Here is a 25,757-nt window from a genome sequence, read left to right as displayed (position 1 = left end):
TATCTACATGTCTGGTTTAATAACTCCTAGAGGAAATTAATGGTGATCATTATTTCTAGGCAGACTGTTATCCACAATAATATTGCAGCACATTTCAGGATACACTACATTATTTTATGTTCCTAAAGACAGTGAGAGTTGCTACTTCATATATTATGGAACTGGATGTATAGTTGTTGCTTTCATTACTGTTCATGGCCATTGTTCAGGCAGGTGAAAACCACCAGATGAAAAACTGGGGGATTTTTTTTCTAGAAATCACAAATGTAGAAGAAAAAAACTGAGGGCAAAAACCTGTTCCCTCTGCAATAGTCATCTTAACAGCAGATCCCAGAATGGGCTAAGGCCAAAAAGAGCAAGGCATTCAGAAATCAGAAATACAGCTGGGCATTACATTTCACTGCATAAAATGCCTTTGTGCACTGCAAACATATATACAGGTCTTGATGTCAAAGGTAATTTTACTTCGTATCTGATGGTGGCAAAATTGTTCATCCAACCACAAAAGCCAGTCCTGTAATCCTGCTGCGATCAATGAGGCATTGATTTATGCTCTGCCTTGGAATTTGTAAAGTTTTGCTGTAGTAAATGGCATCATTATGTTCGTGTCAGCAATACAATCCTGACTTTGATTTGCAAACAGTTCCCCAGATAGTATGTACTGACCACTGAGTTCAATACAAAGTAAAATTTCACACTGATTTCAGAACAAAAAATAATCCATATAGATAACAATTTGAAGTTGTTTATAGAGAAGGTATTTTAGATGAGATATTTGAAACATCCATATTGCAAGCTAATTTTTCATCAGTTGGTCAAATGATACAATTGGCCAGTTAAAACCTTCTGATCAATACACTAACCCATGATTAAACAGCCATTTCACCATATAATGTTCTTGTCTTGTGGTGGTCTAGCATCAATGTAAACAGTGTTTATAGAATTAAAACAACCATATGACAGAGATACCATAGATGTCGGAAAAGTATCACAGAAAAACAGAAATACAATTAAAAATGAAAGGCACAGAAAAATAAAAAAGGGAAAAAAAAGGATTTTGTTCAACCAGAACAAAACTTTGTGTTTAAGGACTATTTTTCAGCAAACATAGGTTTAATAAGCTGCTGTTCTACTCACCAGGAAGTCCCCAAGACTTACAATAACAATCTGGTTTTATTTCTGCACGGATTTAACTTTTATAATACAGAGGAAATTTATTAAGTAATCTACAAGCTGCCAGAGGGTAGCTTTATCACAGAAAAGAAGAATGTTAATCAATTTGTGATACCTTTCAAAATACACTAGTTTTGACACAGTCTTTTTTAGAATAAAATGAATGCTTTCCAGAAAATCACATTTTTTTACCTTAAGAATTTCCTCTTTTTGCTGGGCTTTTTGTTTATCAGATTCATCCAACAGTATTTCAGCACGATACATCCAAGTTGTGACATTAGCTACATTCTGATCAAAAGCCTCCATGTGCTTTTGATATTCCTGTATGTGGAAAAGGTAAATACTGCATACAAAAATGTAATCAGAACTGAAGTAACAGCTGCAATTATGCCAACTGTGGCAAACATGCACACATCATGACATTATGAAAACTTGCTCATTTTACACAGCCACTGCTTGTTTGGTGAAGGACAGAATCTGCTGCTTGTTTGCTCTCACTTCATATAAATTCTTTAAGAAGACATTCTAGGAAAAAGAGGAGCTTCGGAGTGACAGGCAGAGAGAAGGGTGAAAATCACCCAAGACACAGATGTCTGCAGCTCAGCAAGGCTGCTCAGAGAACAGGGAGCTATTAGCCAGACCTACTGCAGGGGGAAAGAAATCTCCTGAGAACCAGGTCCAGAATTTATTTTGGGAAGACACTAGTTTGTCTGAAACTCAGATGGCAACAAGGATGCACTTGCAAAGTCACAATCAGGAACGGGAGCTTTGTATCTAAACCTCTCATTTACATTTCATCAAACTTCTCCGCTTTGAGACTTGGGTTTTTATAAAGCTGTTCTAGATAAATCTTCATTTCTCTATGTAAATTAAAAACTTTGTCTGTTTTGATGAGCTCACTAGAATGTGGCCTAACCACGTCCCACACAAGACATGTGTATATAGAACCACACACCTGATACCAAAGATTTTACTAGTTCTTTTGGCCCCACATGTATGTACCTTTATTTCACATGGTTCTAAAATTTGCAAAAAAACCCCCAACTGTTTCTCTTAGGCCTTTTTATTTTAGGGTCTAGTAAATATTAACAATAGAATCCAAAGCAGAGAAAAAGGAACAGGAACATGTATCAATCTGTAAGCTCCATTATATGCTTCCTATAAGCAGTTCCACATTGAATCTGTGCACCTTCATTATCCTGAATGAAATGCTTGTTTTCCAGATCCTTCCACTGCCCTGCACACAGCTAAGGGTGGATATCCATCACAGCCTCACCCACAACGTGGCCACACAGACTCTGGGCAGCTCCAACACACTAGGCTAAAAGTCACGATAGAGGCTAACACAGCCCAGAAAAATCACTTCGGTTTCACTGGGTTGGAAGTGTATTCCCATGTTCTCAGGGGCAGAAATGACATGTAAGATTTCCCAGAGCATTCTGGCAGCCCCATGATTAAGACTCTCCTGTGTTTAAGGGTTCAAGCTGTCATCTGTTTGTGATGAAATGAATCTTAAGGTAGAATTAATTCTGTGACCATCAAGAGTTTCAAGCAGCTGGGGCTGAGGCTCCTGAATCTATATTGATTGTGTATAGTGATTTTACTTTCTCCTAGGCTGAATCCAGTGCCCTTAAGGAATCATCCCCACCATAACAGGCCCTATAAAACTATCCAAAGGAGGATCATGCAGCTCTGAAAGGCAAAATCATAGCCCTTCAGCACATCAGGTGTGCACCCCGAGCAGAGCTTCTGATTTAGCTGCCTCTGAAATTAATCTAATTCACACACACCAGAACTGCCCTGTGCACCAAACCAACCTGCAACTGGAGACTTACTTCCCAACTGTCCTATTTCAAACATAAATGCCAATGTAGACAAAAGCAGCCAAAGTTGTTGGTAACAATACCAACATTTACTCAACTTATTTGACTGTTTCTTTCACTTGATCCGTATCTAAGTAGTCTTTGTCTTGGGGAGAAACTGCATGTCATTTATTAGGGAAAAAAACCAAAAGCAAAACAGTCCAAGAACTACAGAGACAGACAGGAATGGGAAATGCTAACAATCAAGACTCGGCTCTGTAAGAAATCAGATTCTTCAAACATACACATTGTACTAAACAACAATCCACCTGCTTGTGTACCTTTGTTTTCAACCAGCACAGTCCAAGGCAGCAGAAAAAGCACTTCACTAAGGCTGAGCATGTACCCTGGGAACCAACACTTCCTCTGTGGGAACAAACATGTTTTCCTTACCAGTAAGAGATTGAACCATTCCTCAGCACGGGATCAGATTCTTCAAACATACACATTGTACTAAACAACAATCCACCTGCTTGTGTACCTTTGTTTTCAACCAGCACAGTCCAAGGCAGCAGAAAAAGCACTTCACTAAGGCTGAGCATGTACCCTGGGAACCAACACTTCCTCTGTGGGAACAAACATGTTTTCCTTACCAGTAAGAGATTGAACCATTCCTCAGCACGGGACGTTACTGTGCAGGCTGAGTTTATCCTCCACTAGACTTTCCCTTCCTTTCAGCACTGTCTTCAAATTCTCTCCCAAATCACTGATGCTCTTAAGATGTGCCTGGCGTTTCTCAATCTCCTTCCGGGTCGCCTAGATGAGCAGAGTAAGAAACAAAATTTCTGAGAATCAAAATTTCTCCACACTAAGAACATGAAACATTAAAACAGGGATCAAGTTCATGCTAGAACGCAGACAGGAACGGAAGGGAAAGCATTCTGTGGAGAGCAGTAAATATAAGAATGGAGTGAAGAAAATTTCTATGTGCCTCTACACTGCCTGTGTGCTGTGGATTATTGGCAAGTAATCTCTGCAATTTGAATCTTTCTAAAAGAATTTAGTTAGGTGGCTCAGCTCTCACAGGTGGCATTACAACATTAATCTCAATCCAGCGTTATGGGCTTCCCAGTGGTTGATTATACATATTTATCTGTTTATCCACAGCACATCATTTATTTTTCTTGTATTCTGGTCACTGACTATGAACCAGTTGACACAATTTTCAGTTTGTCTTCTCTTATGGAATTTATTGACAAGAAATATGTTGTTAAACGCAGTTCTAAGTACTTCAAGTCAACTTTATGCTCAATGGTATTACACACTGTGTTAGAATAGCAGATTAAAGCATTGGCAGACTCCTAGTGCTGATAGTAGGGAGTGATACAGAATTTTCCTGATAATACCATCTGCCATTTCCTTTTTGAGAACATGGTTTCCTGGCAATCTAATTCTTATCAGGCTGGTTCCTGATGAAAAGACAAATAAACCCTGCAGTGGTTAATGTCGTCAGTGATAAATATGTTCACTAAATCAGACTTCTAATTATAAACGGATTTCTAATATACAATGTTTAATGACTATCTTTCCACCCACATGTCATTTTTCTTATCTATTATAACAGAACTGAATTCAAATGGAAAGATTTAGCTTGTCTCTACTGAGCAAAAGGGCAGGATTTACAGTCTTCAGCATAATGCCCATCTCATTTCACATAACTCAGCCAAGGTTCTGTTCAATCCCTAGAAAAATTCTAGGCAGGCACAAATAAGTAACACAGTTCCCCTGATGTCCAGATTAATGCTATGTTTCATTAACATAATTTCCCACTCAAGATGGGGGTTCCTTTTTATTTCTAGGTGTTTATACCTTGAAGACAATGTTCACATGTATGATTTTTTTTTTTGGTTCTAAACTATGCCATTATCTTTGGAACCCTCTGAGTTTGTTTCACATTTATGAAGTCTTAAAGGGTGCTGAAAATGAATTAGAAATAAGTGCACTAATAAATATAACTGCTCCTTGGGCTGCAAAGAAAAGAGATGATGAGCTTTCTGCTTAGTTATATCAATAACAGCTTACATCAAATTTTCAGTTCATTCACACTACTGAGCTCTCTTCTCTCCCTCTCCATTCTCCATCTCAGTTTTTCTGCAGACTTTTCTCACAATAGGAATCTGTTGGGCTCAATTCATCTCCCAGTGCATTTCATTAGATGTTACTGTCTTTGGCAGCCAACTAACCCGGGAAGTCCAAAGCCCAGAGCTGAGACATTAATCAGACACTCTGAGGCTCTGGTTCTGGGGACTAAATTATTGATGTACAATTTTGTGTGATGCCTCAATGAAATTCACACAGGAGTATCAGCATCATCCTTATTTATGAAGTCCTCACAAGAATTTTAAAGTGTCCAGGATAAAACGCAGCAATTTCTGCCTCCTAGTGGGAGCAGATTCCTTAGGAAAAAAGTATAAAACACCTAACTCCTGCAAATAATTCCATTTGGAAGGCTAGGATTTGCCACCTATACTATCTGTTGGACTGTTCAAAATTAAATGTCTCCTTATATATGTGAATATTGGTTTATACTTCCTGAAAAAAGAACCTCAATAATGGAATTCTGAAAGCCACATACATACTTCAGCAAGAGGAAGCTGCTCTCATCCAAAGCTGTTTATTCTTATTTTAGTGATGAATTGACTTAAGGTGAAGAGCTGAGGTACTGTATGAAGTCAGACTGCAGTAAAAGCTTTGGGCAGGATTTGAAGCCAGAATATACTGTTTAAGGGGATTTCTGTTGTCCTTTTTGAAATTATGTGGGAACGCTTGTTCAAAATGCTGCTGGCTGAACATAATTATTTGAAATCTTGAAGCTTTGGATAATGCTAAGCATAATTTGCTCTAAAATGCAGATTTTGGCATGTGTGAACAACAATGACAAGGTTTGTTTATGTTCTGGGTTAGATTGGATTTTTATCACATATGTCGAAAATAAAATAGATTAGCTCGAGTTGAGTGATACTTTGCTAAGACTGAACATCAGAGATACTCTGATATAGAACTCCTGCATTCCTCAGCATGTCTGTAAGATACTTATCTAAACTGTGATTTTGAAGGAAGTTTCTGTTTAGGCCTTGGGTTTTAACCTAAAATATGATCCCAAGGTGAAGTCTCATGGAAGTACAAAGATCCCAGGATGAAAACAAATGAGCTACAAATCTAAAAGGGTAAGAAAACAAATATCCTGACTGCTATGTGAACATAGAGAATATATAGTGTTCTGCTGTGGCTCATCTTTCATCTGCCATTTAATACCTTTCTAACCATGAGCAGAAAGGGGTGAGAGAGAAAGGGATCTCTATTTACACGGACACTGGCTGGATAATTTATAGCACTTTAGAGAAAGAAATTCTAACTTTAACTTCACCTCAGTGAAGATTATTGCAATATTAAGGTGAATTGTCCTACTGATATGTGCAGAGATGAGAGTTTAAGCTGTTCTGCGTGTTAATGTTAGGGTGAGATAATACCACAACACTTACAAAGTTCAATTAATTAGAATGCCAGAACTTTAATTCACTTTCTTTATCGAGAAAGAACTCTATCTCTCTGTAACATGCATATGTGTGTGCTGCACTGTTACCTTGCCCCAGGCCATTTCAGCATCCAGGTTGCCAGGTATGCCCTGCGCCGCCGATCTCTTGGTCAGCTCTGCGTCGGTTGCTGCGAGCCATTCTGTCAGAGCAGTCATTTCTTTTCGCAGCTTCCGGGACAATTTCAAGCACTTCTCTAACTCTTGCTTTTTTTCTGTCACCTGTGGAAAGAAAATGCATGGTTATTAACCCTTCAGTGAAACAGGTTTCATGACTTTGATACACCATTTTCTGTATTGCATTTGTCCATAAAACCGAACTCGTGCTGCACAAGCAAAGTTGCAATTTTAAAACAGTTATGTCTTGCCTTAGTTCTCCCAATATCAGTCACTGCTGCTAGAATGCAAACACCTGCAAGAAAATTATTGCATAAAGACCCACTGAGTTTGAACTAGCTGCAGATCTCCTGCAAACATCCTCTGTTTGGAAGTCATGCATGGCAAACTGCTTTGGAACAACTCAACTAACAGGATTTCCTTGAGATACAAAATAGATGCTAAAACCCCTCAAAGAGTATATTTTAATATTGGTGGCCATACAGGGATAGGGATTCCTCAAGGGTTTTCTTTTTTTCTATGTAGCTATGCTATATAGAAGAAAAAATATCAAAGAAACCCTCACGTAATGATACACAAAATTCACTGTACAATGCCAAAGTAAGGCAGCACCATCAACTTGGAAGTTTTTAATTTTCTGAATGTTTTTGGATGTGAAGTACTGTGCACAACCTCTGCTTTACCTGTAGAGTTCTTTTAAGCATGTTACACGGTACTAGAAAGAAGGTTGAGGATTTAGGTTGCTTTGACTGTCTCACACTGCATTTTGAGGTGATCTGAGGAATAGAGCAAATATAATCTTTCCTGAAAGCTCCTAAGAATCTTCAGGGAGAATGAGAAAAGGTTCCATGTAATTAGTAGAGAAGGCAGAAGAGTAAATAAAGAGATCTCACAAAAGAGATCACCACAATAGACATTAGACAACTAATCAGAAAATAAAGAATAATCAATCATGTTGTGATGAAGTTTTAAGAAACCCAATCAGAGAAGGAGGATTAAATATGTCTCTAATATTTAAAGAAATTATTAATTACTTTTCATGTCAATTAGTAATCAAGTAAGACTGTAGTCACTGATTTGTATTATTATTTGTATTTTTAAATAGAAAAAAATTCTACAGCAGTGTCAGGTATTCAAAACCGGTATTGGTATCTACTACAACTGTTTTGGGCTTTGCCACTGAGCACAATGATCGAATTCATTCCCAGCTCAGCGGCCAAGGAGAATTTGAGGTTTGAAAATGTAATAGGATGTTACAAGGTTAGGTACATGGCTTTTGCTAGCCCTGAGTAAAGAGATGAGATTTGCCCAGGGAACAAGCAGTAAAGTGTTCCTGATAATTTATTATCACTCTGTAGAGCCTTACTACTAAAATCTCAGAACATTTCTCCTTCCCTGAATATGCTTTATGTGCTTTCTTGCATGCCAAATTTATTAAATGAGACCACAGAACTTACAGTCAGGCCAAGGTGTAAATCCCTGGGAAGCAGCATAAAACTCAGCTTTTTAGAACTCCACTCACACATGGAGCCAGCAATGCACACATTCTTCACCTCTTCTTCTGAAGAGTTGGAATAATAATTGCAAATCACTATTTGCATGCACTTAGCAGTACTGCAATGCCAAGTGCATTACACTGAGTCTGTCTGAGAATTCTAAACTCCTGTATACTACAAAATGAAGCTACTGATACATGTCAAAACAGAAAAAGAGTATTTGTGTTGCTATACACATCTCTAAATTATGCCTATTATAGAGATAATATTAGAATTTTTCCACACACACTGTAATATTTAGAGGTGACTGATTAATCCGTTTGTTAGTGCTTCAAATGTAAAGATGTATTTTCTAAAGAAAAATAGGAAGCAGTGCCCTCTAAAGGCCTCGTGTCTCACACAGTGTGATTAAAGTTGGGCTATACATGAGGGGCTCTCTTGAAGCAGCACAGCTCAAACCACACAAGTGACCATGTGCTCTTCCCTCAGTGTGGACATTTGTCCTGAGACTCACTATTAGTTAGAACTATTATCAGTATACTCTGAAAAAGACTTTGTGCAATCAATTAGGGCTGACACTTGCTAAATCATTCTTTTATTTCTGGAATTCTGGGACTTTCTCTGAAACTGGAACTACCCTGTCATGTGAAAGAGAAGGTGAGGAATTACATCCAGGACAGCACAGCAAAACAGATTTGTGAGACATTAATTTGCAATATGCCTCACTTAGATCACTAATGGCTCCCTAATGGAACATTTCAATCCCTTCATTAGTTCCGAGAGCTTTCCTGGAACAACAGCACCTGTTTGCTCTTAAGTTAAACATGATGTGGAATAAAAGCTGCAGCTCTTTCCAATAGAATGGAAACCCAAACGTATTCTCTGCTCCCAAATGAAGCTATCCACACCCTAATGAAGCAGACTCTCCAGTTTTCTTGACACTCAATAGATTGATGTATCTCAATACTTTTACTTTTTAGCAAGAGAGAAGTCTCTTAATTCAGACTCCCAAATGAGTATTCTCTCTGCCAAAGTAACATCACTTTTATTGCTTATCATACTGCAGTCAGCAAGGCTTGACTCTCATTATCTGTTTAAACCACATACTGACTCTCAGTATTACCAAGGGCTCATTTTCCTAGCTATTAATAATTTATTATTTCAATAATTTATAATCTTAAAAGAAGTAAGAATCTGCCTCCTGTCCTGTCTTTTATATTTGAAATGTGTATATTTTAGAGATAGACAGGTATATCTATCATTCACAATCTTCAGTCATCCAGTCACAGTACCAAATTTGCTCTAATCCTACAGTTTTTAGAAGTTTTGTGAGTAGTTCTAATGAAGGTAAGAAGAACAGAATAGTACTGAAGGATAGTTTAAATTGAATTACTTAATTTCAGCCTTCTTTAGGACAATGCCACAGCTCCAGAGCTCCAAGGTCCTTGTATGAGCATGGTCCTTCATCCATCAATAATGCAGACCCACCAAAAAAAGCCTTTAAGGACTGACAGAGGATTTTTATTTTTTAAATCATAGTCTTGTTAATATTGATTAGCAGCCTGTCCTTCCTACTCCCTGTTTAGTTGACTTCAAAAATTGAGTAAACAGAACGTTTTCTCATTAGGAAGTGGCTCACATAATAAAATACAGTGAAAATAAAAGTCAGGGTTGTTGCTGACATTTAAATCAGGGAATGTTTATGACAGGAACTGACCACATGCATGTTACAAGTGCAGCAGACACAAAGCACAGTGGGGCACAAATGCCACTCAAGGAAAGCTGCAATGGCAAGAACTTTTTGGTCAACAGATTTTTAAACAGCAAGAAATAGGAATTATTTACTTTAAGATCTGTACAGTCAGAGGGAGAAGGAAATTAAAAGGTAGAATTTTCTATTTTATGAAGTATCTCTTTCAGTAAAACTTCATCTAAGTATTTTTCTGAGCTCAAGTGTTTTGAAACAAGTGACCATTTCAGGCATTAAAGTGAAACAACATCCCCCATCTGACCTCTAAAAGCCAGTGAACTAGGAGAAAAAAAATAGCAAGAAAGTATAATTGGAAATTGTAATAAAGGAATTTTATATTTTCCTAGATGGCTGTACTTGTCTCAGAGCAGCTGAATAGCCATGCTGATGACTCTTTGCCTCTGTTCTTTGTTCCACTGTTTAGAAAATGGGAGAACTTTGAAAGGAACCAATTAAAAAATAACATTTACTTACCATACCAAGATTATCCTTCACTTGGGCAGTTAAAAAGAGCACATAGTTTTGCAATAAAAACACTGAGCTTACCTTTGCACCCAGTTCATTATATTGCAGCTTCAAAGCTGTGAGTCTTTCATCCAGTTCCTTTGGGTTCTCTGTCTGCTGCTTCTGCACAATCTGCCTCCCAGTTTTGATCACCGTTTCCACTTCAGACTTCACCTCACTCAGGTTTTTATACAATTTCTAATCAAACAGAAGTATAAAAGTGAAGCACCACCATTAAAATATGAAAACTAGAAAAGCCCATTGAAGGTATTCTAAAGGCACACTAAAAATCTCTGCACTGTTTGCTGTATCCATCATGCAGGAGCACCTTCCACTGCCACCTGACAGCTAAAGGAGTGGAGAGGTACCATGGTATGTGACCTGAGGAGACAGAAAACTCACTCTGTGTGTGTATTAAAAACGTTTATAGGAATATTTAACGAGTTTCTAAATCAGAATTCAAACTAACAGATTCAGAAGAGCCTATCTCAACTCAAAGTGACCTCAAAGACACATCACTAAAACTAATGGTAGAAATGTTATACATAAGAAAGTAAACACCATTACTAACTGTTTTAGGATGTGCCAAAGGTTGTTTTCAAACTGATTTAGATAATGCAGTATTTAAAACAACAACAGATGTCTTCTGTCAACTCATACAGATTGTTGGATTTATTTGAACCACAAACAGGCATGAACTTTGAAATCTGACAGGTTTCCATACCACTACAGCAAGAGGATTACCCCTGCATTTACAACATGTTATAGTCTTAAAAATAATTAATTAAAAAGCTTATATAAAAAAACATCATGAGGTTAAGCTAAAGTACAGAATTCATTGCATTTTCCTGCACTATTTCAATTAATAAGCAAGAAATAAGGGAAAAACAACTGTTCAGTAAGTGATGCAAACAATCTGTAAACACATTATACTTGCCTAATATTTCAAATGAGTGATGCTAAGAAAAACAAAAGGCTTCTTTCTTTCCATATGCAGAAAGTTGGTATCATTATCTAAATGTATGACTTGGTAACTCAAGTCATTTAATAGCCACATAAATGGCCAATTAATATTCATATAAATAATGCAGAAGTTGAATTCATTTTTCTTTTTAATCTAAGAATAAATTTTGCTATGGCTTGGAAATTCCACTGAATTCCACAGTGGAAAAAAGACTCCACAGAGATACACAATGTCCATTACCACACAGGTATGTGAAGAACTGCAAATATGAAGCTGCTGAGAAGTTTTATTTTTGAGATCTTTAGCTTAATTCTGTGTTCCAGCATATTGCCATTATGTGATGAAAAATAAACTTACTGTCCTATATATTTAGACAAAATTGCAAAATAAATTACACTGTACTTTTTAATTGGTCATTTTTTAAGCTTTTCTTTTAGTACCAGTATTTGTCTCTAGCATGTCTGGACAGTAAAGACAAGACCTTTTTCCAGAAGATAACAGAAGTGCATTTTCTCCATAATCTAAAGTTAACTACCAAGACATTCTTCACATGTTTATTATTTTATTTATCTAAAGATACCATGTATATAGACTAACTACTTTCTAGATATCAAATACCTAAACATTCTCCATCAATAAGAACCTGTCAATAAATTATGAAGCTGTTGCAGGATGCACATTGTCTAACTTCTGATTACATATTATAACTAGATTTTAAAACCAGAAACATTATGAGATCCTTTGTAGATAAAGATGCTGTAAAATCACTGTGTCTTCCACAAAATACCATGTCATTCTGGTAAGAATGGGAATTCAAGAGCAATTGCATTTAAGAAAAAAAGGATGTAAAGAAATAACATTGATTTTCCCCATGCTTATTTTTTGAATTTAAATTATTTCTTACATTTACATCTGAAAGAGGTTGAGGCAGAGAAAAAAAGTCTTCAGGCAAATGAACAAAAAAACCCCAAAACAAACCAGCTGATTTTTGCTGTTAAAATCCCCATTTTATTATTATCAAGCACATAGTATTCATCTTTAGCTTTACTTCCCTTCAAGAGGAAAGAAGCAGAGGATTAAAGGGATATTAAATCGATATGTATGGATTTTCCTCATATCCTTTAGGATATAGTCAGGTCATCTTTTGCTCTTGAACTGTAGAGAGGTCATAGCATACCATCTCAAGGAAATTGTAATATATGTTTTTCCCTCATATTTTGTGTTTCCAGGCTAGAATGGACTTGTGCCCTGCACCATCTCTTTTGGCAAATCATCTCGGAGTGTAGATTACTGTGGAAAATAGAGCTGATCCAGGGAGATAAACTCTTATGCAGGATGGGAAGTAGGATCCTAACTGACCTTCTCACACCATGAAAGTGTATGACTATTGTTTGGAGGTTCACTGAAACGAGAATATTTTTAAATATTTGTGTGTATGTGAGTAAGTCAGGAAAACAATCTGCAATTTTTCTCTTTCTCCACATAAATCCCATAAAAAGCATCTTGAAATATTCACCATGCAATGATCCAACTGTGATTGTACCACTTCCTGCTCAACACTCCTCATCTCCAGCCTGGGCACCTGCAGCTTCACCTCCTCCAGGATCCTCCTGCACTCCTGCAGGCGCTGCTCGAAGTTGGCTGGTTTCTGGAACAGGCGGAACCTCAGCGACACGTCCTGCAGCTTTTTCTGGAAAGAGACACGGGGAGTGTGAGTGTGGAATCAAATCAATGCTGATGACAAGTTTTAGGCTTGTTTCAGAATACTTAGAACCCATGAGCAATCCGTAGTTTCTCAATTGAAGAACCTTTGGTGAAAATGCTGTGGCAGAGAAACTTGTTCTTCACTGGAGGAGAGAACTGTGAGGATCCAGGCATTGGATCCAGCAGAGCCCACAGACACAAACAAAGGGAGAGGTTTTATGTTTCCCAATATGCAAAGTTTTGGGGGGCAAAGAGAGACTGAATGGCTTGGTCACCACACATCCTCACTGCAGAGTGAACACTCATCAGCTCCATCAGCTGCTGCTCCTTGGTGTGAGGAATGAATCTTTCAGTCCCTCAAAGCAACTCAAACAAAGTAGCTCAGCAGTAAGTGGGTCGAGCACAAACCCCGAGATTTAGAGTAAAAAACTGACTTCTATTTCAATTTAAAAAAGCCTAACCTAGAGTAAAAAGAGAGTAATGTGAAGGCAGAAAAATCTATGACAAGCTTGGCTTCTAATTTCAGAAATTTTACAATTTGCTATTTTTGTGCGTTAATTGCGTTGCTTGCTCACAGGATCCCTACCTCAGGGGGAGGGGAAATAATTAAAAATAAAGCAAAGAAAGGGCACTTTAATTATCTACTTGAAAAAGAACTAATATCTCTGTAGAAGCAAAGAGCAATTATTGAACAAATTTTTCAAATGTTTGGAAAAAAACCCCGAATGAGCGTCACTAAGAAATAGATAAGTAATAATAATCTGCAAACACACTTTGGATTTTTTTACTCTTCAAATCCTCGACACTTTATTCCACTACAGTGTGGTACATACCACACAAAGCTGAGAAAAACTGCAATGTGAAATAGATTTAGTCTGAACATAGGCATCAATAAACATTCTTCCCACATCTGTCAGATTCCTGAGGAGGAATGATGAGCACAGGAAAGCAATGCAGACAGTCAGCAGCTCCTTCCAACAACCTTCCTCATTAAATACTTCCTAGGAAATTCAGATCCAACAAGGTAAGAAAGGATATAAATAGGAAACAAAGGGCAGGAATAAATGGTCTTATTTTTCTTCAGTGTTTGCATACACTAAATTCATATGTAATTACTTTTTCATCCTCTCACGACACTTCAGTTTGATGAAGATCAAGTCCTGTGGGAAGTTTGCATTGCCACATCTGTATCAGTTACAATCTGAGTTGATCAATACATTAAAAATTATTTAGGAAAGAGAGAGAATGACAGGATTAATGACAGAGAGATTAAAGCCATCTGAGAAGAGCCTCCGAGGGATTGCATAGTACTGAGAAAAAAATGAGCAAATTACATTTAATTCTCCCCAAAATTAAGCAATGCAGAGAAACACTGAGCTCGATACACAACAAGTGGGATCTAAATTATCTTTCAGCACTCTCAGTGAGTTCCAACAGGTAAGTATAACAACTATATTATATACTTACATTTATCTCCAGTAGTTCTAAAATTCTATCATCTCAATGCTTAAAGGCAGCAAAACAAGCAATGTGTGTATTTGGAATGATTGGGAACATAAACAAAAATGAAAATACCTGTCACAGTATAAATGTTGTTTTGAAAACTTATTGTAAAAATAAAAAAATTATAAATAAGGATGACAGGATAATGAAAGTTGTTTAGTCAAAGGTCTCAGTATGATACAACATATTAGTCAGCCCAGAAAAGAGACAAGTGAGGCCAAATAAAATTAGTCATATTCAAAATGTTAACTTGCAAAATATGCAGTACAGTATTTCCAAAATTAGCAATTCCTTAGAGACCATTTCACTTTCAAGCAGCAATCCTCAGTCTGTTAGGACTAACTATGTATTACATCACTACGGGACAAAGAGATTTTTATTTTGCTAATCATCCTTTTCCCCTTACCTTTAAAAATCAGAACTTAACTACCAAGTTAGAATAATCCAAAGAGCCAAGGTAAACTGGGTCACAACTGAAAGGTGTTTCATCATCTCAATGCAATTCCTTATTTTCATAATTATTTACTTTCTGTCTAGGTAACTGAACTAACATTAGAAGAATTATGTCATAATAATATCACTTAGTGCAAAAAGAGCAAACACATTTTTTGTTTATTTATGAGTGAGAATGCTCCTTAGAAAATGGTAAATGAAGACAGATTTCATGAAAGCTGCTTTACCACTAAAGGTACTGCACAATGATGGAGAAGAATTCAAGAGAGTACAAGGGCCTAAAAGAAAATATATCCATAAATATTTGCAACAAAGGGTTCGACATTTTGGTAGTTGACATTTACATTATGCATGCAAATTTACTACTTTTTATTTTATATTTTATCTCATGTCAGCAAGGCAGATTCTCAAGAATGCCCCACCAGTTTGTCAAAACTCAAACTGGTGCATATCATCATCTAAAGGAAACTTAGGAAGCAGAAAAAAGAAAGAAAAGGACACCTAGAGAGGGTAGTGCTCCCTTGCATGCTGCTGAATTTCTAAACATTTAGATAGACATTTAGACCTCATGTCTGCATTTCCCTGGTGAAATATGGGCAACACCTCTGCTGCCAGGAAGAACATCAGAAGGGAAGTTAGGATAGGGAAGACAGAAGAGTAAGAAAACACAAATATTCTCAAGAAAGAAAAGCTAGTCCTGTAGATAAGATGAAACATCAAAAATCAACTCATTCATTTAAAATTAATTAACTGCTTAAAAGCCATTAATATTATGCATGATGAAAAAAACCCCCAAAACTAAGATACCTAGAAATATTTGTCAGAGATGAAGGAAAAGATGTCAATAATGAAATTGTCTTTTGCAATGGGTTATGACAACCTGAGGAACTTCAGTGCTTATGCCAAGACAAAAAAATTATAAATTAAAAAAATAGTCACGAATCCATCACTAATGGGTAAAAATGTGTATTTTTATTTAGTGTTCACTAAGTCTTCTGCAATTCCAGCCAGGTCTCTCTATGTCCATTAAGCTGGATGAAATAAGGCATTAGTTAACAGCTGAAACTGATGTCTGCATCGCACTGCTCAGCAGATTTTGCATTTCATATGCAGTTCCAAGTATCTCCAAACATTCTAACGTACTTTCAGCTTCTTTCAAATACCTCAAAAGGTTTATCAAAAAGCCTGACTGTAGTTTTATTTCTTGCAACTGCAGCACATTCACAACACTCCTCACTCTGTAGTGTCTCTAGCAGTTGGTCACACCAGCCTTGCACACCCCAGATCTGCTGCCACTAGACACAAAGGCTGTGAGACAACAATGAGCAGGGAGAGGATATGGATGGTGTGCTTGACTCTCTCTGATCTCCTGGCCAGAAAGGAGCTGCTAAATCCAGAAGAGATACCTTAAGAACACTTCATACCAGAGTAATAGTACTACTCATGCTGCTCCTTTGAATGAGTGAAGGAAAAAGGAGGAAATCCAAGTTGTATACCTGTGCCACATCAATCTGGGAAAGGACTCTCTTGGCAGCGTCTTTACCTCGGTTTCGTCTCTTCATTTCTTCCAAACTAATCTCGTGGCTTGTTAATTCGGATTGTATTTTCTATTGGAAAACAAAGATGACAAAATTGGTGGTGACTCAGTCTGAATGTTAACAAAATATCCTGTATCACATCCAGTAGTTCAGCTGTTTGTTCACCAACTAAGCAACTTTTGGTTGCAGTTTCCAACTTACTTTGTTCAAACTCAGAGTCACTCTGGAAGGCACATAACTGAACAGTTCTGATCTGAATAGCTCAGAACAGCTTGGTGCAGACAAGAGCAGTGTTTAAGCCATTAGGCATTATGGGACATTGCATGGAGATTGTTCTATCTTACTTTTTAAAATTGCTCTGCAGGAGAGAGGTGAAGCATCACCTACTCTGACATCAAAATGCAGAACTGGAGAGAACAAACATGTTAGAGGAAAGCTTAAAAGAAAAGTTAGCCAGGCTTATAGCAAGAAAAGGTATTTTTTTTATTTGCTACTGCTGCTCACAGGCAGGATCAAACCAGTCCTTGACAGAGAGAAAAGAATTTGTAACACCAGCCTACAATGCCCATTTCCATTCAATTTTCACATGACCATTTTGACTTTTTCATCTTTTGCTCACAAATTTATTGCATCAGCATCTTCTTAATATCTAAAAGGAAACATAATTTTTTCCCTTTATTATCTCCATCTCTGCTTTTCACAGTGGTTCCTTTCTACTTTTTTTAAAAATAAAGAGCAAAACTTTCCTTCATTTAATTTCTAGAACATAAGAATATAACATACTGTATGCAACCAAGCAATACTACTGCACAGAAATTACTGTGCCCTACAGATTAAGGATTCTCATTTGCCATCACTGGCAATTTTTCAGGAAATTTGCAAAACTTTTATTCATATATATATATGAAGAATAGCATAAAGCTCATCTAGAAGATGATGTTACAGCATGAATGACATGCAGGTAAGTCTTAACACAAACTTCAAACTTAATTATGTTCAGTTATTCTCCACAGTATTTTATGTAAGTTGACTGGGAGAACAACAGACAATTGATTTGTCACATGCAGGTGAGAAGTGAAATAAATTTATTTTCTCTCCAATGTTATAAAAATCCTCATGTAGTCACTCAGAGTAAACAGAATTACAAAGTGGAGATTCTCTCTCCCATCAAAAGTTATTGAATAACAAAACTATAAATTATTATCTGGAAAACATTTTGTCATAAAAATTTATTATTTTCAGTACAGATTAATTTTCTTCCTGTCAGATAAAGAGTACTTGAAAAAAAAAGTCAGCAATTGGCAAATTCTTGTGATGATTTCACTCCCTGGATTTTCTTGGTAAGTTTACAGAAGTTAAAGAGACTTCCACTGGGATAATAAGGATAAGCATATGAACAAATAATCTTCCCTTTTGGGATATTGCTTTGGAATTTACCTCATTCCAGCTTTTATCATTATTGGATCCTGAGGAATCTGAACTGACTGATCTCTGTGGCTGCTGAGAGATTGTTTTGTCTGAACACAGCACCTTTACTTCTACTCCAAATAATTTGGATAACACTGACTTTCCAGCATTAAATGCTCAGTGCCACATGGTGGAGTAAGAAGCACAGAATCTACATTCAAAGCAGATCCTAAGGAGAAGCTGAACAGCACATACTTGGCTTCCCTTTCTTTCTGTCAGTTTTTGGAATACACTAAACTACACTACACTAGATTTCACATAAGAGAGAAGAGCTAAATATAATTTTGTTTTCTCAGATTCATTTCTGATCGGCTGAAACTAAGACTATACCTCCTATCAATGCCCTAAATGGATCTGAAGTTTTTGAAGCAAACACACAGAGCTCCCAACCCCTCAGCAGCTTTTTCTGATTAGAAATTCTCCCATATGTTCTTTCAGAAATGCAGAACATATTGCTGCAGGTTTGCTAAATCCCTCAGCATGGACAAACCGTCCCTGCCCAGACAGCAGCATCCCTGGCTGGAGATTTCCATCCCAGCTGTGCAGACACCACTGCAGGGGATCTGAAATGAGTGAACTGCTCTCAGCATCCCAGCAGAGCTGTGCCAGCAGCACAGGAGACCTGGCCATGCAGGGTGTGCTCAGTCTGCCCAGCCTGGCACTCAGTGCATTTACCCAGAGAAAACTGATTGTTTATTCCCTTTCCCTCCAAGGATTTTAAATAACTTCACCAGTGAACTTTACAGAACATCAATATTTGCATGAAATCTGTTCAGCTGTTAATTAAGTTCTTTGTTTCATTAGGTCTCGCTGGTATCTTAAAATAAAAACATGAAAGCAAAATCTCAGCAGCCTCTATGCTGCTTTCCCACAGTGGATATAGTACAGTCAGGTGAACTTGATGTCGGACAATAAAACCACAACAAAAAAACCAAGTTCTGCAAATCACTGAGCTGAAATTCTGAAAATTTCCCATGGAAGTGTGCTAAGGCTGAGTGAGTTCTGTTCTGGTTCAGCTGCAGAAGTTCTGAATTACTCCTTTTTGCACAGCCTGTAATCATCACCAGTATTGTACCTGAGGATGCACATAAACCAGATATGGAACACGTGAAGACCACCAAAAATTGCTACGGTATAAGGGCCCAATACAGCAGAAAAAATAGTACATGTTCATATAAAATTTTTCTTATGTATAAGTATCTTTTATAATTACAGGATGAGAAATTCATCTGATGCATCTTTAACAAATGCTAATTTGTGTCTTTTAAAAATAAGATTGCTTAGATCATCCATATCTCAAGGAACAAGAAAAACAATTCAAGAGAGTCAACTCATAGTTAACACTGTTTAGGATTCAAACTGAAACAATCTTTCTAAATCTGATCTCATACTGACGTAAGTTAGAAGAAAATCAATGAAAATGAAAATGAAATGAAAAGTAGTTTCTACATCAGCCTGAATGCAGATATGGTCCTGTTTTCTACTTACAGCATTACACATAAAGATATCTGCATGTCCCTACAAACACACACATGAAAAGCAACTGAAAGATACATCCAACTACATATTCATTCAAAAACATGTTAACCTTTATTTCTTAAAGGAGGGAAAACTTGATTTTCTGGGCTGCATATACCCAGCTCTGCATATATTTGACATCACCTAAGCTACTCCGTACAAGATGCTCAGTTTTTAGAGTGATTTAAAACTGTATGGGCATGGCAGAACAAAAAATGAATTGAATGTCTCTTCTAAAATCATTCTGAAGCATTCATTTTCAGCTTCCCTGTAGCCTTTTCTTCCTGTTCATTACCTTAGTAATCTCACTGCCTAAATTGAGACGGAATTCACAGGCAACTTGCCATATATAAAATTGTAGTGTGTTAATAGTTCTACAGCAGAAGTGTTTGGTTTTATTTTGTTTGTATTCTTACCCTTTTAATTTTGCAGCAAAGCAGATCTTACAGAACAAAGAATGAATGAGTAAAAGTTAAGAATTCTATGTACATTTTTATTTCAAAGGCTCAATAAGTCCCTTCTGAAGAATGGGAAAAGCTTTTTTTAATCGAACCTACATGAGCTGTAAAAATCTAAATATATTTATGTGCACATCATAAACCAATTAATGATGTTGTCTGTGTTTCAGTAATTTAGTTACAAAACCCTAGGCCACATAATCAACTTTGTACAGGACTACCAAAGAGTAAAGAAGATGATGAGTTTCTTGTTTCTAGGTCGGGAACTGGATTTTAGAGAGTCACATTGTCCATCCTTGCCATTTTAAAATTACTGCATAGTCTGCATGACATTTATAGCTCTTTACATCTTCCCAAGAGCTATGTAACAGAAATCCGAAGGAAAATACGACTTCACTAGAAGAGTAGTTTAAACTTCTCAGAGTAATCCTACACAAAATTGACTTGCACTTTCATACTGATCATGTTGCAAATCCTCTTTAACGAGAGTCTGAGGGACAACCAAACACTATTTGACTGATTAACAAAACCAGTAAACACATGAGCTCCACCTGTCTCTAACTCACCAGAGCTTCCTGAGGGACCTGTGCTGCATCCACCCTGTCTGCAGCATAGGCCAAGAGCTGTTTGTCGATGGCAGCAAGAGACTCCTGGAGCAAGCGAAGGGTTTTGTCAGTCTCCTGCGCAGATTGAATACTCTGTTCAAGACTCTTCTGTCTTCTCACAGCCTAAAAAACAACAATGTTATCAGTATTCACAGGAATAATGCATAGAATACATTTTTCCCCACTGTTTTTTTTGTCCCAAAACTTCAGGCAAAGAATCAAACACAGGACTCCTGACTCGGCTCCTCCACCTTTCTGTACGATAAATTGCGCATCTTTTTGCCACTCATTCAGTTCTCTTGGTAAGAAGCAAACAAACAACACTCAGATTGCACAAACAAGTTCTAAAAAATGTCAGATCCTGAAAAACCAGTGCATAAACAGGACTTCTACAGAGAGTGCAAGTTGGCAAAGCTGCACAATGAACCCATCCTGACAGAGCTGACTTTCCTTCTGAGGCATAGAGTCCTCCTGATCTCATTATATAATTCAAGAGACTTTGTTTACTGAGAATAGGGTTACTGCCATCACAATCCCATCCGAGGCAATCCACCTCAGTAAGTGAGAGGGATAAAGACTCTCTTGAGATGAGTTCGCTTATATGGAGTATAAATAGCTGTTTGGAAGAGGAAATACCTACTTTTTTCCTCCTGTGTGTAAAACCCCCAAAAGCTGACTATTGCTTCTGCTGCACCAGCAGTGCCACTGTGAATTGCCTCCATCACCTCCCACACAACCCTTCCTTGAGAAGGATGCATTCCTTCCAAGGGAGCTCAGTTTATGGTTTAACATATCAGAGCAATAAATTTTCCTTCCAATTTGTCCTCAGAGCACACATATATTTAAACATTTAACAGAAATGAGTCAGCTTTAACTATTCTTTGTAACAGTTTAATATGCCATTCGACAGCTAATAAATAACCTAGTGCTCTCGTCCATCTGTCACTGTGTCTACCCATGGACTCATATTTTATTTGGACCACAGCTACTGCCTAGCAGAGCTTCTGCTTTATACAAAGCACACAATAATTACCAACAATCTCAAATGCAACACAGTTTTTCTCTGTCCAAGCCCAGCCAAACTGCTGACCACAGAACAGGGTGACTAACTTTCTGTGACATGAATCAAAGGAGAAAGCAAGCACTCCCTAAATAACATTGCTAGGTGTCCTGTCATTTTTCAAGTCAGATCACACTTGTTCTCTCTGGTGAGCCAGATAGACTTTAATTTGATTTCATACCCATTACAACACTCTTGCCTTGAACAAAAATATCTCTCAGCAATTCACTGAGAATATTTGATATATCTGTACCTTCTTCATGGAGCTGAGATCCTTATAGAGCTTCACATGTAACAAATGAAAAAGATTATTTCTTGTGAGCTTTCTCGCTAGCTGTTTGACTTAGTTAAAGGACAGGGATCCAAACAGTATTTTCTATATTTGTGTTTGTAAGCTGCTTTGTGCTATTTCAAAACAACTGATCAGATAATCTTTTATCACTGCCAGTTCCAGGAACCTTGTGTGGAACTGAGCAGCTTTACATATCAGACTCATGCTGTCAGTGTTAATGGAAGCACCTAAGCCACCAAGGTATTATTACCCTACTAAATGAACCATTAAAACTCTGTAACTCACAACACAGTACTAAGCATTGCTGTTTAAATGTCTCTTATCTTCATCTGATTTGAGATTTTACATCACAATGTCCTCAGACTGTTCAAAGCAGTGAGTTTAAGACCCAGAGCTTCCATCTACCTTGGCACTACTCACTACTAACTCGCAAGCCTGGCTAGGATACAGAACTCTCTCAATCCACTTGCATCACCTACAGCAGATTGAAAGACACAACAGAGCAGAACCAGGGTAAGTAGCTTCCTAGAGCCCATGGTAAGGTCATCCTCCTGCAAGCATGGAAGAATGCTTCTCTGCCTTTACTCTACTAGCACACACACAGAGTCCATTCCTAATGAGGGCTCTAGGATCCTTTTCTTCAGAAAACCTCTGCCATTTAAAATAAGACACTGAGAAACCTCCATTCTTATTAGACATTAAAATATATAGTGAATTCAACAGGGTCAAGCCTGTCATTACAATAATCTGATAAAAGGTACAATACACAGATGTAATGTAACATATTTCTCCAGTACACAATAAAATTCAAAACCCTCAATCTGCTCATACCCTGGTACTATCACTGGCATTGCAGAAGACTCAATTAATACAGCCAAGGGGACTGCCACAATATTGAGACAGCACCTTCTTCTCTTACAGTACAGAAAAGAAAGTTAGTGGTGGAGATAAACATTAAAAAGCATTAGAATGTTTATAAAAAGGGAAAATCATACTACACACATCTGTGAACCTGTTTCAAATTTGTCCTTAAAACTCATGTTTGGGTGAAAATCTACATATGCACACTTTCTAGACATTTAAGTTGATATTTGATATATTATAATATTAAAATATTTTAATGTATGATGTTCTGGGTGGTTGGGGGTGGGGGGCAGTTGTTTGCTTGTTTTCCTGAAAGAATATGTTTTTTCTATTCCCCTGTGGAAAAAAATAGATGGTTTAATGTTGCAGTGTATAAATGGGTCTGAAGACATAACAAGGAGCTCCGACACTGCTATTAGATCAGAGTCAGCAAAGATAAAGTCTTTGGTCTCTAAAGGGAAGTGTCTGACAGTGACTTGCTAAATAGATAATCTGAGGAAAATAACCAACTGCTTAATTATTTCTGAGCCAGTGAAATGTTGACAGCTGTCAAGGAAAACAAAATCAAAGTGGAAAAAAACTGCTGTTAGGCACTATCAGAATGAAAGAGAAAATAAAAAAATGATGGAATGCATTTTTTAATAAGTCTCTGCAGGTTTTTATAGATTTATAGGGGTTTTATGAGAAGCATAACACTTTTTATCATATTGGGTATTGCATAAATCTGTTTACCATTTAACAAAGGTTAATGATATTTGCAGGAAATAATAACATTGAATATTACCCATTTAAAATGCCATATTAAGGGAAGGGTTGCACTATGGGGTGACCAAATGTCAGCAAAGCTGGAGGTGCTCAAATAGTTCCTTATGACTACAGTTCCTTCTTTGATGTTGAATGTTACAAAGCTAAATTTATAGACACTGCCACTTTTTGCTTAAATAATACATTTCATATTTTTAATGACAATAGTCACACACACAGTAACTAAGATTTTGGTTAGAGTTTTATGGTTAAAAGCAAATAGTGTGGTTGAAAAAGTACTCAGTGGTTGTGCTGTGTGAGAAAACTGAAACAAAATATTTTGAAAATTACAGGATTTTTTACTACAGGATATATCTATTTAAACTGCAGAAGCAAATTCCTTAATTAGCTAACAAGTTACAGGACAAGGTCATGGAAAAGTGTCTGCTAAGAAAGGCGGAAATGTTAGCTTGTTTGAGATTTTTTTCTTCACTTACAATCTCATATTATTGAATAAAGTTAAAAAGTTAGGTTAGGAATCTTTGAAAGTCTCTTAGCATGTTTAAATTACTTTAAAATTTAACCTGATTCTTGGTGTTATAATGGCTCATCTGAGATATATTACAACCTCTCTGTACATCTTGCAACAAATTTTTAATGTGTTAATCTCTGTTTGGAATCAGAGTGGATTAATGTTTGTGTTTAGACTGAAATTAGAATGACTTTTTTTTAATTCAAGGCATTCATTTTGGGCCCAGGAATTTTTAATGCCCTCTGAGCTAGAACTAATTCTTCTGCAAATTCTAGTAATACTTCATAGTGTGGTTTTCAAGTAAGTGACTACAAATGTTTGACCTTTCTGCCATTAAGTGATATTCATCTTCTTCCTAAACTGTGAACTGCACCAAGGAGGACTACTCTGTCTCTTTAGGTTATCACTGCAGACAGATAATGTCTGAGAACTTGTAAGAGCAGCTCTCTTAGTAGCCTTCAATGCAATCACATGGAGATAGGGCATGAAATATTCTTTCTCCTCTTGAAAACAGAAAAATTGTGTCAAATGATGAATGTGTGCTCTTTGAAAGAAACACAAGAAATTCTCAGGGGAGTCCTAAAGGTAATTAAGAGCCAGCACCCAAGACAAATAATTGAATCTAGTGTAAAGCCTGTCTGAACAATAATGTTTTGTACAGTTTTTTGCTAGCATAGTCTCAAGAATATCTGGTTGACATTTTTGAAGTTTGCTGGACAGGATGTACATCACTCTCAGCATTCTGGGGGATGATAGCCACTTGCAATATTAGCTTCAAATTCTTTGGTGTTTTGGAGATCCAATATATGGAGCTGTAAGTGAATCAGTCCTTGAAAAGTAACAATAGGGTATATGTGGCTTATCAGTCAGTCCCAAATGTTCAGAAGCAAACTAAACACACTCAGCCTTTGTTAACCAAAGAAGATAAGGCATACAAACATAAAACCATTATCTGCCTTTAAAAAGGAAACTCTATCTCATAGCAAAGCTGCACTGTCTTGCAGCATCATTCACATGGCACTTGGTTGGCTTGGCTGCTCTATTAGGAGGCAATGAATATTTCACATAGCAGTTTCTGCCCACATGAGCTTACTGTGTTGGCAATTACCTGCACAATTATTCAAATAAAACCAAATATTTTCACCACAACAGGACAGCCTATTAGCCTGTCTGAAGTAGAAGTGACCTTGAACATGAGCAGAATTGTGTTATGTGCCTGCAATGTATTTTCATGCTGCTTGGATTTCAACAGACTCTGCAAACAGCACGGAAAATTCAGTGTCAGGAATCTATGAAAAAAGGAAGTTTTGCCACTTCAGAGTCACATCACTGTTAACATTAACTACTAAATAGCACATCAAGCTTTCAAAGAAGTTTTTTTTTGTTTCGCATCATTTGCTTTTCCCCTTTTGTTCCTTCACTTATTAAACTGTCTTCATCTCAGCCCATGAGTTCTCCTGCCTTTGCCTCTTCCATAATCTCCCCCACTGCAGCAGGAGACATGGGGAGGGAGTGAGCAGTCATGTGGTGCTGTGCTACTACTAACCCCCCACACCTATGCAACCATTTCTAACAGAACTCTCTGTTTAATGGAAGGAGAGGCTGATTATTTACCTCCTGC

The 25,757-nt window shown here is 37.2% G+C and overlaps 1 protein-coding gene across 1 annotated transcript in view; it reads right to left on the bottom strand.

The window, feature by feature from the left end:
- LOC103798201 (dystrophin-like) overlaps window positions 1-25,757 on the bottom strand; it is a gene marked incomplete at its 3' end in the record, with an annotated part of 308,111 nt that overhangs the window by 233,947 nt on the left and 48,407 nt on the right. Inside the window, exons 19-26 of the mRNA XM_009070449.1 lie at window positions 20,896-20,934; window positions 20,606-20,767; window positions 16,555-16,665; window positions 12,915-13,088; window positions 10,477-10,632; window positions 6,619-6,789; window positions 3,663-3,791; window positions 1,366-1,494 (exon numbers count right to left, since the gene is read on the bottom strand). Coding sequence (XP_009068697.1) covers window positions 1,366-1,494; window positions 3,663-3,791; window positions 6,619-6,789; window positions 10,477-10,632; window positions 12,915-13,088; window positions 16,555-16,665; window positions 20,606-20,767; window positions 20,896-20,934 — 1,071 coding nt within the window. The remainder of the gene's footprint in view (window positions 1-1,365; window positions 1,495-3,662; window positions 3,792-6,618; window positions 6,790-10,476; window positions 10,633-12,914; window positions 13,089-16,554; window positions 16,666-20,605; window positions 20,768-20,895; window positions 20,935-25,757) is intronic.

This window comes from Acanthisitta chloris, unplaced genomic scaffold, assembly GCF_000695815.1.
Source record: "Acanthisitta chloris isolate BGI_N310 unplaced genomic scaffold, ASM69581v1 scaffold4572, whole genome shotgun sequence".
NCBI lineage: Eukaryota > Metazoa > Chordata > Aves > Passeriformes > Acanthisittidae > Acanthisitta > Acanthisitta chloris.
This window is presented reverse-complemented; position numbering and strand designations above follow the sequence as displayed.